The 15,934-nt window shown below is 49.4% G+C and overlaps 1 protein-coding gene across 1 annotated transcript; it reads right to left on the bottom strand.

Annotated features, from left to right (window-relative positions):
- Window positions 1-1,719: 1,719 nt before the first annotated feature.
- Window positions 1,720-2,819, bottom strand: LOC310823987 (uncharacterized protein; the record flags this gene model as incomplete). Its single annotated transcript, XM_083696903.1, has 2 exons — window positions 1,720-1,939; window positions 2,674-2,819. The coding sequence occupies 2 exons, from the start codon at window positions 2,817-2,819 to the stop codon at window positions 1,720-1,722; spliced, it is 366 nt and encodes a 121-aa protein (XP_083553029.1).
- Window positions 2,820-15,934: the final 13,115 nt, after the last annotated feature.

Raw genomic sequence — 15,934 nt, 5'->3', positions numbered from 1 at the left:
CCGGAGAGGGCACACCGAACACCCACCACTGACCATCGATGGTGCTGCTGTGGAGAGAGTGAGCAGCACCAAATTCCTGGGGGTGCACATCAGTGAGGACCTCTCCTGGACCACCAACACCGCATCACTGGCGAAGACAGCCCAGCGGCGCCTCTACTTCCTCCGCAAGCTGAAGCGAGCGAAAGCTCCCACACCAATCCTGACAACATTCTACCGAGGCACCATTGAAAGCATCCTGTCCAGCTGCATCACTGTGTGGGGCGGTAGCTGCACGGAACACAGTAGGAAAGCACTGCAACGCATTGTGAACACAGCTGCTAAGATCATTGGTGCCCCACTCCCTTCCCTGCAAGAGACTTACTCCACCCGCCTCACCCGCAAAGCTACCTCGATTGTGAGCGACGCAAGCCACCCCGCACACAGTCTGTTCAGCCTCCTGCCTTCTGGAAGAAGGTATAGGAGCCTCCGTGCCCACACCACCAGACTCACGAAAAGCTTCATACCCCAAGCTGTCAGGAAGCTAAATTCTCTCCCCTCACTTCCCCCAGCCACATCCTCCAAGCTGTCAGGAAGCTGAAACCACCACCCCCCCTCCCAACCACCCCCCCCCCCCCCCCCCCCCCCAAAAAAAACACTACGGACTCTGGACAATCCACTATTCTATTGCTACAATGCACTATTGCACTATTTTTTTTTTTTATACAGAATACACAGTATTTGGCTGCTATTTACTGTCTTTACTGACTGCTCTTTTTGCACTGTTTAAATTATTTTTATTGAATGTTTTACTTTTAGTATGTGTTATCTGTTGTGCCTGGGCACTTTATCTGTCTCACCGTGGGGGAGTGAGGAACGTCCTCTCGATTCCTTTGTATGTCTTGACATGTGAAGAATTGACAATAAAGCCACTTTGACTTTGATATTGGTTATCGGTGAATGTTGCCCCCCATAAATCAGCATCGGTATCGGACCCAAAAATCCAGTATCAGTCAGGCTCTAATGATAGGTAGGAAGGTACACTACATGGCCAAAAGTATGTGGACACCGAACATCACATCCATATGTGCCTGTTAAACATCATTTAAGCCTCATTCCAAAACAATGGGCATTAATATGGAGTTGGTGCTCCCTTTGCTGCTATAACAGCCTCCACTCTTCTGGGAAGGCTTTTCACTAGATTTTGGAACATGGCTGCGAGGATTCGCTCCCATTCAGCCACAGGAGCATTAGTGATGTTAGGCGAGAAGGCCTGGCTCGCAGTCGGCGTTCCAATTCATCCCAAAGGTGTTCAATTGGGTTCAGGTCAGGGCTCTGTGCAGGCCAGTCAAGTTCTTCCACACCAAACTCGGCAAACCATGTCATTCTGGACCTTGCTTTGTGCACAGGGGCATTGTCATGCTGAAACAGGAAAGGTTTCAAACTGTTGCCACAAAGTTGAAAAAATAAAATTTTCTAGAATCTCATTGTATGCTGTAGCATTACAGTTTCCCTTCACTGGAACTAAGGGGCCTAGCCCAAACCATGAAAAACAGCCCCAGACCATTATTCCTTCTCCACCAAACTTGACAGTTGGCACTATGCATTGGGGCAGGTAATGTTCTCCTGGCATCCGCCAAACCCAGATTCGTCCGTCAGACTGCCAGATAGCAGAAGCGTGATCACTACAGAGAACGAGTTTCCACTGTTCCAGAGTCCAATGGCAGTGTGCTTTACATCACTCTAGCTGACGCTTGCCATGGTGATGTTAGGCTTGCGTGCGGCTGCTCGGCCATGGAAACCTATTTCATGAAGCTCCCGACAAACAATTCTTGTGCAGACGTTACTTCCAGAGGCAGTTTGGAACTCATTAGTGAGTGTTGCAACCAAGAACAGACGATTTTTATGCGCTACGTGCTTCAGCACTCGGCGGTCCCGTTCTGTGAGCTTGTGTGGCTTACCGCTTTGCGGCTGAGCTGTTGTTGCTCCTAGACGTTTTGTGGTGGAATTTCAAGTAAAAAAATACTTTGAAATAAAATGCCAGAGACTAGAGCTGATGGTTTATCCAGAGACTTTTATTCACAAGTAATAAAAGTCGTTCACATTTGCAAAGGCGACCACGTTGTTCTTTCAGTCAACTGCTTTATAGTTTCAAATAGGTTACCTCCCTCCTATGCAAATCATTCATACTTCCCAGCTGCATCCACAAATAACATTCAATTCCTACATCTCGTCACGGCATGGTTTCCCCTCCTATTTGTAAAGACAGTTCTCGTGTTACTTCATATTGGTGATGAGCTCATTAGATTTATCACTGTTATTCTAGGGCCTGGCACGGTTGGCCTTATCTTCACCTACCAGTGCATTGTTTATTAGGGTTTTCCTCTCTCCCTTATCCTGTTTTTCTCACAGAAAAAGTGTATCTTGTTTCCATATTCTGCTCTCAGCTTGTTTGTCCTGTCCATTTGGAATGTTCACAACTAGTCAAATTTATATCTGCTTCTTTTTTCTGTTGACCATATCCTGCTTTCCCATGCCCTGGTCATCTGTTTTCTCTAACCTTTGCTCCCTCCTGTAACCTTTAAAACATCTCCACTACTCTCCCCTCACAAATCAATCACTGGCCATCCTGGTCTTAATTCTCTCTCTACCTTTCCTTTGTGGAATTAGGAATCTTTATTTTCTATCGAAATTTACCATAGTTTCCACTTCACAATAACAGCACTTACAGTTGACTGGGGAAGCTCGAGCAGGGCAGAAATTTTACAAATTGACTTGTTGGAAAGGTGGCATCCTATGACAGTGCCACGTTGAAAGTCACTGAGCTGTTCAGTACGACCCATTCTACTGCCAATGTTTGTCTATGGAGATTGCATGGCTGTATGATTGCTTTTTTTATGGCAGGTAGACAAGTATGTATGGCAGCTATGTATGGCAGGTAGGCAGGTATGTATGGCAGGTAGGCAGGTATGTATAGCAGGTAGACAGGTATGTTATGGCAGGTATGTATGGCAGGTAGACAGGTATGTATGGCAGGTAACCAGATAGGCAGGTATGTATGGCAGGTATGTATGGCAGGTAGATAGGTTGGCAGGTATGTATGGTAGGGAAACAGATAGGCAGGTATGTATGGCAGGTAGACAGGTATGTATGGCAGGTTGGCAGGAATGTTTGGCAGGTGGACTGGTAGGCAGGTATGTATGGCAGCTAGACAGGTACAGTATGTATGGCAGGTAAACTGGTAGACAGGTATGTATGGCAGGTAGACAGGTAGGCAGGTATGTATGGTAGGTAAACAAATAGGCAGGTATGTATGGCAGGTAGACAGGTAGGCAGGTATGTATGGTAGGTAAACAGATAGGCAGGTATGTATGGCAGGTATTTATGGCAGGTAGACAGGTAGGCAGGTATGTATGGCAGGTAGGCAGGTATGTATGGCAGGTAGACATGTATGTATGGCAGGTTGGCAGGTACAGTGGGGGAAATAATTATTTGATCCCCTGCTGATTTTGTTAGTTTGCCCGATTACAAAGGAATGAGCGGTCTATAATTTTTATGGTACTTTTATTTTAACAAATAGAGACAGAATATCAACAAAGAAGTCCAGAAAAAACACATTATATAAAGTTATAAATTAATTTGCATTTGATCGAAGGAAATAAGTATTTGATCCCCTACAAACCAGCAAGAATTCTGGCTCATACAGACTGGTTATATGCCCATGAGGCACACAGATTAGTCCTGTCACTTTAGGAAAAGTACTCCTAATCTCTGCTTGTTATGGATATAAAAGACACCTGTCAATAGAATCAATCTCTTCCATTCCAACCTCTCCACCACCATGGGCAAGACCAAAGAACATTCAAAGGACATCAGGGTAAGAGTTGTAGACCTGCACAAGGCTGGAATGGGCTACAAGACCATCAGCAAGAAGCTTGGTGAGAAGGAGACAACTGTTGGTGCAATTATTAGAAAATGGAAGAAATACAAAATAACCATCAATCGCCCTCGGCCTGGAGCTCCATGCAAGATCTTGCCTCGTGGGGTAAGGATGATCATGAGAAGGGTGAGGGGTCAGCCCAGAACTACACGGGAGGAGCTTGGTAATGATCTTAAGGCAGCTGGGACCACAGTCACCAAGAAAACCATTGGTAACACACTACACCGTAATGGATTGAAATCCTGCAGTGCCCGCAAGGTCCCCCTGCTCAAGAAGGCACATGTACAGGCCCATCTGAAGTTTGCCAATGAACACCTAAATGATTCAGAGAAGGCTTGGGAGAAGGTGATGTGGTCAGATGAGACCAAAATTGAACTCTTTGGCATAAATTCGACTTTTCGTGTTTGGAGGGAGAGAAATGCTGAATGCTACAATCCCAAGAACACCATCCCCACCGTCAAACACGGAGGTGGAAACATTATGCTTTGGGGTTGTTTCTCTGCTAAGGGTACAGGACGACTTCACCGCATTGAGGGGCCAATGGACGGGGCCATGTACCATAAGATCTTGGATGAGAACCTCCTTCCCTCAGCCAGAGCACTGAGGATGGGTCGTGGATGGGTCTTCCAGCATGACAATGACCCAAAACATACAGCCAAGGCAACAAAGGAGTGGCTCAAGAAGAAGCACACTAAGGTCATGGAGTGGCCTAGCTAGTCTCCAGACCTTAATCCTATAGAAAATTTGTGGAGGGAGCTGAAGCTTCGAGTTGCCATGCAAAAGCCTTGAAACCTTCAGGATTTGGAGAGGATCTGTAAAGAGGAGTGGACCAAAATCCCTCCTGAGATGTGTGCAAACCTGGTGACCAACTATAAGAAACGTCTGACTTCTGTGCTTGCCAGCAAGGGTTTCTCCACCAAGTACTAAGTCATGTTTTGCTTGGGGATCAAATACTTATTTCCTTCGATCAAATGCAAATTAATTTATAACTTTATATAATATGTTTTTCTGGACTTTTTTTGTTGATATTCTGTTTCTATTTGTTAAAATAAAAGTACCATAAAAATTATAGACCGCTCATTTCTTTGTAATCGGCCAAACTAACAAAATCAGCAGGGGATCAAATAATTATTTCCCCCACTGTATGTATGGCAGGTAGACTGGTAGGCAGGTATGTATGGCAGGTAGACAGGTAGGCAGATATGCATGGCAGGTAGACAGGTAGGCAGGTATGTATGGCAGGTAGATAGGTAGGCAGGTATGTATGGCAGGTAGACAGGTAGACAGGTATGTATGGCAGGTAGACAGGTATGTATGGCAGGTAGACAGGTAGACAGGTATGTATGGCAGGTAGACAGGTAGGCAGGTATGTATGGCAGGTAGACAGGTAGACAGGTATGTATGGCAGGTAGACAGGTAGGCAGATATGCATGGCAGGTAGACAGGTAGGCAGGTATGTATGGCAGGTAGATAGGTAGGCAGGTATGTATGGCAGGTAGACAGGTAGACAGGTATGTATGGCAGGTAGACAGGTATGTATGGCAGGTAGACTGGTAGGCAGGTATGTATGGCAGGTAGACAGGTATGTATGGCAGTGTAGATGGATCTTGGTGGCGCCGGCCTTGATTTAAATGTGTATACCTATTTACAGTTGAATGAGCATGCCTGGCGGACATCCTGAAGAAATCGCACCCTAGCCATTTGTCAATGTGAATGGGTTAAGTTCGCTTCATCATGTCCATAACCATTTGAAGTAATTATTGGGAATAATTCTTATTTTTGACCCGTCCTCTATTCTTCAGTGTTTTATTTCCAATTCTTCAGCAGGTAGACAGGTAGGTACACTCACTGAACACTTTATTAGGAACACTATACTAATACTGGGTAGGGCCTCCCTTTGCTCTCAAAACAGCCTCAATTCTTTGTGGCATTGATTCCACAAGATGTTGGAAACATTCCTTTGAGATTCTGGTCCATGATGACATGATTGCATCACGCAATTCCTGCAGATTTTTCAGGTGCACTTTCAAGCTGTGAATCTCCCATCTCTCTACCACATCCCAAAGGTGTTCTATTGGATTCAGATCCGGTGTCTGGGAAGGCCACTGAAGAACACTGAACTCATTGTCATGTTCATGAAACCAGTTTGAGACAACTTTTGCTTTGTGACATGGTGCATTATCATGCTGGAAGTAGCCATTAGAAGATGGGTAAATTGTGGCCATGAAGGGATGCACATGGTCAGCAGCAATACTCAAATAGGCTGTGGCATTCAAGCAATGATTAATTTATATTAACGGGCCCAAAGTGTGCCAAGAAAACATTCCCCACACCACCTCCACCATGAGAAGGTGTACAGGTGTTCCTAATTAAGTGTTAAGTGAGTGTATGTCTAGTGTCGCCGAGCGCGAGTCTAGTATGGCCTTTCCCCGGCCTAAACACCATTCCCAACGTTACTCAGTTAAGCACAGCAGGATTGGCCTGAGGTTTGAGAGCAACCTTGGTGAATCACCACGACACTGCGAGAAAGAGAAAAAGCTTAGCAGCTGGGGGCCCAACCTGACGAGGGACACCGCGGCTGCGGATGTTCCTGAAACAAATTTATCTTTGATCTATCCCTCAAATAGGTGCAACTGCATAACTGCTTATAACTGAATATGTGTAACTGCATAACTAAATAAGAGGAATTAGAATGCAAGTGCTTGACCCCGTGTCACTATATCTGCTTAGGCCTCGTTGTAAGAGTAGGCCCGCTAACAAAGAAAGTGCTAGAAATAGCCATGTTTAACTGTATGGTCTTGCTCAGAATTAATCGCTGAGGTAAGGCAATATATCTTTGAAAAGTTGAAGTCATGGGTGCAAAGTGCAACCACTATAGGAAAGAAAATATGAAGTGAGACCCGTCGAAAGGTCAGGTCAGGTGATGGAAAGTCCCCAACAGGAAAAGTACCATGGCGTCCGAAATCAAGTGTGAACATGTTAAGAGATGTGTAATACTAATAATATGAAGAATAGAATGATTTACTGGTTTTAGATCCTTTAAAATTATTGATTACTATATGGTTATACGGTTGGAGAGTGTGTTGATGTGTGGGACAGAGAAAATGTCCTAGTCTTAGTGTTGCGAAATCTGGTGTTATTGCAATACCCTCTTCCTCTTTTTTATTTTTATATTCTCTGAAAAAATACTTTGCAGGCCTGCTCTGCAGAACATAGACACACACAATGGAAACTTAGACACAATGTTCAGACATAGACAAAACACCCAAGATAGGGGGGTACCTTAGCCAGGGTATAAAACATGCTTTTTGGGGCATTTCGTTGGTCATTCCCCGCTGCGGAGCGTATGAACCTGAGGCATCGGAGCAGGATTTGAGTGTGTTGGAGACCAAGCCCGGAGCTCATACTCTGATCATATTCTGACTTACGGATTGCCACCGCTGAACAACTTTTGGAGACGAGTTTTCTTGATAAGTATTTGGAGTTCATTTTAGTGACTAGACCACAATCTGAGAACTCCACAGCTCCTCTTTCAGCACGGGGCTAAACCCTTAGCTGTTGGGGCTGTGGCAGTAAGCAACACCAAGGAGCTATTATCATAGGTTTTCACTCTGAGGAGCATTTATTATAGGTTTTCACACGGAGGATCAATTATTACAGTTTTGTTCTTTTCTAATTTTTATTGTTTTCAGAGGAACACCTTTGGATATAGTATTATTACAGGAGTTCTCATCAGATTCACGGATAATACTTGGACACAGGATTTCAGGATCAACCGGAGTTCCGGATCATTGAGAGTTCAGGTTCGTCCAGAATTCAGGATTCTTCAATCAATTCCAAAAGAAATTAATTTTAGTAGTTTTTCTGGATTTTACTCGTCAGGGGCAAGGCTGAGGCCCCCCGCGGGGAATCAGAGCCTCTTGGCTGGGTAGAGGAAACGGATCTAACTCGACGGGGTTTGGAATCGGAGCCTCTCCAAATCTTCACTGACCAATAGTAAGACAGACTGATAGGTTTTATTATTTATTAGGTTTTTTCTATTATCATGTTAACAATTTAATCAAGCTGTCTGTAACCCCATTTTATGATATTTTAGCTATGCTGTAATGCTTTGAATATTAATTAAACATCATATCCTGCATTTAAAGCAACAGTGTCAAGAAGTTTAATGGTTTATTATAATTTTTATTCTAAATTGAAGAACTCAGTATAAGTCATATTTCTCTTCCTGGTAATGTAAAAAGTTATAGGCTACTGTGCATGTGATATCATAGGATCTGAAAGGTTATATCTGGCCCATTATTTTTACCTCCATTGGGTATATTTTCACACCAACTGGCACTCATTAAGGTTAGAGCAGCCGTACAACCATAGAGGTCGCCTGCTTCTGTGCATTTGAAGTGAGTGAAGGAAGCTTTTATGGAGGAACTATGGGATTTTTAGGCTGTTAACAGCGGAGTGAATCTAACCACCACCGACCTACACCGGACCCCGAGGTCCAAACCTGTTACTAGAGGGTTGGTACCGGAGCCCTGTATAGGGCTTTGAGTTCTGTTTGTGAATTTAATATTTTTAAACTGAAACTCAACTTTTGCCGGGAGACACTAGTCTTGGTCCAGAGGGACCTCATGTCTATGCCAGCCTACTGACAACTGTTGACAAACTCAGGTGACCTTGTACACCTGGTGGTAGCAAATAAAACATCAACAAACAAAAAGTAGGTGAAACTACTTTATTCAATTGTCTGTGGTTGCACTGCCGTTGCATCAGACTGGACATGGCGTCATTATGATATTGAAGTGGCTGTAGAGGTGTGGGGGGACATGCAGCGTTCGGCCTGTAGAGGGAGCTACAGGACCGTGGCCGGGGTTGTGTCGGCGAGACTTTTGTTGCACACCTGCTGCGAATTAAGTCTCGTCGGCGAATGTTTAAGATGTGTGTGCTTCTGCCATTTCAGTAGCTAGGCTGGAAACGGCGAGAAAGGCGAGGAGAGAGGCGAGAGAGAGAGAGACGCTGGAAGCGAAGCTGGACACGAGAGTGTTCGGGAGGGCTGAAAAGCCAGAGACATTTTGTGAGAACGTGAATGAATAAACGGGAAGCTGTTCCCTTAACCCAAACGCTGCGTCTGCCTCTGTGTACAACGGACTTTGTTACAATTGGCGCCCAACCTGGGACACAGAGTAAAGGCGGAAGATGGAGACGCTAACAGCAGCAATATCGAGGATAACGCTCGTCCTCGAGCAACAGACGGCCCTGCAGCAGACCCAGCAGGCGACGCTGGAGGAGCTGACGGCGGCGAGGGTCGCGGACAGTGCCCTCCTCCAGGACTTCACCAGGGCCGGCGGGCCGGCGCCGGGGACCGGAGCGGCACCAGGTCCCCCCAAGGTCCAGCTGCAGAAGATGGGGGACCTGGACGACCCAGAGGCGTTCCTCGCGGTGTTCGAGGGGACGGCAAGGATCTCGGGGTGGCCGGTCCGAGAGTGGGCCTACCATCTGCTGCCCCTCCTGTCAGGGGAGGCGCAGCTCGCGGCCCACAGTTTGCCGGCGGCCGCCCAACGGGATTACACGTCCCTGGCCCGGGCGATTCGGGACCGCCTGGGCCTGACACCGGAGGAACACCGGTGCCGGTTTCGGGCCCTGACATTGGAGGAGGGGTGCCGGCCCTTCACCTTCGCCCAGCGGCTGGGGGACAGCGCATGGCGGTGGCTGGACCCCGAGAACAACTCGGCGGTGGAGGTCGGGAACCGGGTGGTAATGGAGCAGTTCATCGCGGGGCTCCCGGCCCGAACCGCCGCCTGGGTCCAGTACCACCGCCCCCAGGACCTCCAGACCGCCGTCGGACAGGCCGAGGACAGGCCGAGGACCATCTCTCCCTCCCACCGCGGGGGCCACAACGACCAACCCCGGCCCCGCGGCAAGGGGGGGGGGGGCAACGCCCAGGAGGAGCCGGGGGAGCAGAAGGAGAGAGGCCGGCGCCCGCCCCGAGGACGAGATGGCAGGGGCGCACCTATCCGGAACCGACCCCGGCCCCACAGGGAGCACCTCGAGCGACAGGGGGGGTGTGTTGGCGGTGCGGGCGGCCGGGCCACGTGCAGGCCGAGTGTCGGGCGATGGACGTGGGACAGGTCGTCCGCATCGGCGACATACCGGGCCCTCCCCCCGGACCAGGAGCGGCGTATCGTATTCCGGTAAGGATACAACATGATACGCACCAGGCATTCTTGGATTCGGGCTGCATGCAGTCCATGATCCAGGAGCGCCTGGTTCGGCCGGGGGCATTGTTGAAGGCAATCGAGGGTGCGGGTGAGGTGTGTGCATGGGGACATTCACGAATATCCGGTGGTCGCTATCGAAATTCATTTTGAGGGGAAAAACCATAGTGTACAGGCGGCGGTTAGCCCACGCCTCACGCATCCCCTGATTCTAGGTGTGGATTGGGAGGGGTTTCCTCAAGCGGTAAAGAGGGCTACCGGGATGCGTGCACGACAGCTAGGGAGGTGTGTGGCGTGTAATGTGCTCTGTGCCGAGGCGGCGCCTCGCGACACTGCCGGGGAGCCGGAGCCGGCGGGGGCGCCTCACCCCGAGACTTCCCCGCCGAACTATCCACTGCTAGGCGACTTCCCCCTCGAGCAGTCTCGTGACGAGACCCTAAGATCAGCCTTTGACCAAGTGATAGCAATTGATGGTACTTTGATACGGCCAGACACGGTGCGCGCCCACCCCTATTTTGCGATTATCAGCGACAGGTTATATCGAGTAAGTCGTGACTCACATAGTCAGGAGGAAGTAACCCAGTTGCTGGTTCCCCGCAGCCGCCGCGAAATGGTCTTCCAGGCGGCTCATTTCAACCCCATGGCGGGCCATCTAGGGTATGACAAAACACTGCACCGTATAATGGCTCGATTTTATTGGCCGGGGATTCGGGCAGAGGTGCGTAGGTGGTGCGCTTCCTGTCGGGAATGTCAGTTAGTAAATCCCCCGGCCATTCCACGGGCCCCCTTGCGGCCCTTACCATTGGTCGAGAACCCGTTCGACCGCATTGCGATGGATATTATCGGGCCATTTGACCGGAGCACACAGGGATATCGATTTGTGTTGGTCTTGATAGATTACGCCACCCGATACCCCGAGGCAATACCTCTGCGCAATATCTCTGCCAGGAGTGTAGCGCAAGCATTGTTTCAAGTCATCTCCCGCGTGGGAATCCCGAAAGAGATTCTCACCGATCAGGGCACTAATTTTATGTCACGCACCCTCAAGGAACTGTATGGCTTGTTGAACATCAAGGCGATTCGAACCAGTGTTTACCACCCGGCCACTGACGGCCTTTGTGAGCGGTTCAATCGGACCTTGAAGTCAATGATCCGGAAGTTTGTCCACGAGGATAGTCGGAATTGGCATAAATGGCTAGATCCCCTGTTGTTTGCGGTGTGGGAAGTTCCCCAAGCTTCCACCGGGTTTTCCCCGTTTGAATTACTCTACGGGCGTAAGCCCCGGGGTGTCCTAGACCTGCTTAAAGAAAATTGGGAGGAAGGGTCTAGCGACAGTAAGAGTGAGATCCAGTACGTCCTCGACTTGCGCACAAAGCTCCACGCCCTAGGGGCTATCTCACGTGAGCATTTGCTGCAAGCCCAGGAGCGTCAGAAACGCCTGTATGACAGGGGGACTACCCTACGAGAGTTTACACCGGGAGACAAGGTGCTCGTACTGTTACCCACCTCCAGCACGAAATTACTCGCGAAGTGGCAAGGGCCGTTTGTGGTCACACGTCGCATGGGGGACGTGGATTATGAGGTTATACGCTCGGACCGGGGGGATAGCTTGCAGGTGTATCACGTCAATCTCCTAAAAAAATGGAACGACGTGGTCACTGTTGCTCTGGCTACGATAGTTCCAGAGAGAGAGGAGTTCGGTCCGGAAGTCCCAAAATCGAAAGGCAGCACTCCGGTCGATATTGATAACCATCTCTCTGCTAGCCAGGCCGCGGACGTTGCAGATTTGCAGCTTAAGTTCGCCGACGTGTTCTCTCCCCTGCCCGGTCGGACTACGCTCATCGACCACCATATAGAAACGCAGCCGGGTTTAACGGTGCGCACGCGTCCCTATAGGTTGCCGGTGCACAAACAAGACGTTGTGTGCCGGGAGTTGGAAGCCATGCTGGAGCTGGGTGTGGTCGAGGAGTCCCGCAGTGATTGGTGTAGCCCCATCGTGCTTGTCAACAAGCCAGATGGGGCTATACGGTTCTGTGTGGATTATAGACGGGTTAATGCGGTCTCCAAATTCGATGCATATCCGATGCCCCGGGTCGACGAGCTCTTGGACCGGCTTGGTACGGCCAGGTACTTCACGACATTGGATTGCACGAAGGGATACTGGCAGATTCCACTCTCGCCGGTGTCCCGGGAGAAAACGGCATTCTCCACTCCGCTCGGGTTATTCCAGTTCACCGTGCTCCCTTTCGGGTTGTTCGGAGCCCCAGCCACTTTTCAGCGCCTCATGGACCGTATTCTGCGGCCGCACGCCGCCTATGCTGCGGCCTACCTAGATGACATTGTCATTCACAGTGACACCTGGCCACAGCATGTGCGGAGGGTGGCTGCTGTTCTGCGGTCCCTGAGGCAGGCGGGGCTGACGGCCAACCCGAAAAAGTGCGTGATCGGGCGGAGGGAGATCCGGTATCTGGAGTACCACTTGGGACGGGGGGAGGTGCGACCGCAGATTGAAAAGACTGCGGCCATCGCCGCCTCTCCCCGGCCCAAGACAAAGAAGGAGGTGAGGGCCTTCCTGGGGCTGGCGGGATATTACCGCCAGTTCGTACCAGGGTTTTCCGAGCTGGCCAGTCCCTTGACGGACCTCACCCGGAAGGGTGCCCCGGATCCGGTCCAATGGTCGGGCCAGTGCCAGGGGTCGTTCGAGGCCCTTAAGCGGGCTCTTTGTGGAGAAACGGTCCTGTATGCACCTGATTTTAACCTCCCTTTCTCACTACAGACGGACGCGTCGGATAGAGGGCTGGGAGCAGTACTGACCCAGCGCGTGGAGGGGGCCGACCGACCGGTGCTGTACCTGAGCCGCAAGCTGTCGGAGAGGGAGGGCCGGTACAGCACCGTGGAGAAGGAGTGCCTGGCCATCAAGTGGGCGGTCGGCACCCTCCGCTACTACCTGCTGGGTCGCGCCTTCACCCTCTATTCCGACCATGCCCCCCTCCAGTGGCTCCACCGCATGAAGGATGTAAACGCGAGGATCACCCGGTGGTACCTCGCGTTGCAGCCCTTCAACTTTTCCGTCGTGCACAGACCGGGGGCACAGATGGTCGTGGCAGACTTCCTCTCCCGTGCAGGGGGGGGGGAGTAGGTCGTCGGCCGTCGGGTCCCCGGCCTGTGTCGGGCGGTGGGGGTATGTGGGGGGACATGCAGCGTTCGGCCTGTAGAGGGAGCTACAGGACCGTGGCCGGGGTTGTGTCGGCGAGACTTTTGTTGCACACCTGCTGCGAATTAAGTCTCGTCGGCGAATGTTTAAGATGTGTGTGCTTCTGCCATTTCAGTAGGCGAGGTGAGCTGGGAACGCCGACACGAGAGAGAGACTTTCGCCAGAGGCTGGAAAGCCCAAATAGTGTTGATAAATTGCTTAATGAATAAACGGGAAGCTGTTCCTTTAAACCCAAACGCTGCGTCTGCCTCTGTGTACAACGGACTTTGTTACAATCGTCTCTTTTCAAGCTGTGTTTTACCTACCAGCATACAGTCGATGGTTTCCCTTATTGCCTCTCTGCATTTGTGCTCTGCTTGTACATGACTGTGGCTGGATGCATGCTTCTGTAACCCGTCACGCTCGAGTGCTGCTTTCCAGTTGTTAAAACCATGCGAGGTAAAAACAACATCCTTCTCATTGGCAGTGACATATTTCCGACAGAGGAAACAGAAGCATGCATCCCGCAGAACAGAGTACTCCAGCCATGGTCGTGTGCGATACCAGGCAGGATTGAATGATCGTAATATAGCACCGAATGCACGCTTTGGGTAGCTAGCTGTATACAGTCATGGCCAAAAATATTGGCACCCCTGCACTTCAGATTATGCACCACTTCTCCCAGAAAATTGTTTCTTCAAAAAGCACCCAGAAATGGTTTAGGACAAAGTGCTGGAGAGTTCTGAAGTGGCCAGCAATGAGTCCAGATCTAAATCCCATAGAAAACATGTGGAGAGATCTCAAAACAGCAGTTGGGAAAAGAAGAGTGGTCCAAAATTCCAGTAGAGAGGTGTAAGAAACTCATTCATGGTTACAGGAAGCAATTGATTTCAGTTATTTTTTCCAAAGGGTGTACTACCAAATATTAAGTTGAGGGTGTCAATAATTTTGTCCAGTCCATTTTTGGAGTTCTATGTGGAATGATATCAGATTTGGCTTTTTTTCTCAGGTTTTTTTGTGTCTCATGCAAACAAAATAAATAAACATGTGAATACCAAAGCATTTGTAATTGCAAAAATGTTCTGGGAGAACTGGTGCATTATCTGAAAGAAGTGCAGGGGTGGCAATATTTTTGGCCATGACTGTATATTGTGTATATATACCCAATATTGGCTGGGATGGTGCATCACCATTCAAGTCGCTAACCGCGTAAGGTGGGGCTGAGGCAGCCGAGAGAGGGAACTGCTTTGGGGCAGTGCTTGTGGAGGGTACAGGAGCAGTGCTTGTGTTGTAAATGAATGGAATGGAATGTAGGTCAAACTATGAGCTTTCGCTAGCAGTACAGCATTCACAAACTGAGAGAATAGGTAAACTTTCTAGAAAAGTCACCGTAATTCTATCTTAAAAAAGGTAGTAGTGTGGTATCTGTTAGTGTGTGGAACAATAGTAATCACCGATTGGTGGGGAACTATTCTCTGCTGCTGGGGGCGGGACTTTGGGTTGGGTCTGGCAGACACAGATCATTCTCTTCAGTCTGTCCTTCTCCCTTCATCGAATAAATTTGATTTGATGCAAATGGACTGCTGATGGAAATTCGCGAGTAGCTAAAATGTGATTTTTCACGAGCAGTGGGACCGTGTGTGTGCTTTTACTTGTTTTGCCTTGCCCTGTGTGTGTGCAATCAGAGCTCATAGTTGTCATAGCAACACCCCTCCCCCTCGGCATGCTCCGAGAGACACTTTGTGCAGCGGATGGGTCTGCTTCAGAGCTCTGTGTGTTTGTGCCTGAACACGACGAGAAGAGGGAGTGGGCAGTAGGCGACTTTGGAGGCGGGCTGTAGGCTGCCCACCCAATCAGAAGTTAGAAATGGTACTGGTATTTTCTGTGCTATTTTTCCATTGGCTGAACAAAAAAAAAATGTTTCTTAACTTTTTATTGGGTGGGCAAAACGCACGTTTGGGTGGACTGGGCCCACCCCTGCCCATTGCCACCACTGGCTTTGTCAGTCATGGATGTCTGGCTGTGAGCTAATGCTAACCTGCAGCATTAGCAGTAGTGGTGTAGCGAGTTTGTTACACAGTGGGAGAGACACCTTTCTATTGGTTGTTGGAGGGGGTCAGCATCAATCGGAGCAGCAGAGATACAGAGAGGACAGAGACAGGGCGTAGCCAGGGAGAAGGGCAGGGGAGCAGATGGACAGGGCGTGGCCAGGGACAGTGTTTTACAGTATATCGACCAGTATTTGTACCAACATAACTACCTATCTATATCTACCAGCATATACTATATATATATATGTGGGGGGACATGCAGCGTTCGGCCTGTAGAGGGAGCTACAGGACCGTGGCCAGGGTTGTGTCGGCGAGGCTTCGTTGCACACCTGTTGCAAATGAAGCCTCGTTGGCTAGTGCTTAAGATGTGTGTGCCTTTGTCATTTCAGTAGGTGAGCTGGGAATGGCGACACGGGAGAGAGAGAGTGGAGAAGTGACTTGTGAGGAGGCTGGAAAGCCAAACGAACAGTATTACCAAAAACCTTTATGAATAAACGGGAACCATCCCTTACCGACATACTGCGTCTGCCTCTGTGTACGAACGGACATTGTTACAATATAT

This window comes from Argentina silus (assembly GCF_951799395.1).
Source record: "Argentina silus genome assembly, chromosome: Y".
NCBI classification, from domain to species: domain Eukaryota; kingdom Metazoa; phylum Chordata; class Actinopteri; order Argentiniformes; family Argentinidae; genus Argentina; species Argentina silus.
The sequence above is the reverse complement of the archived record's forward strand: the minus strand, read 5'-3'. Positions and strand labels throughout refer to the sequence as shown.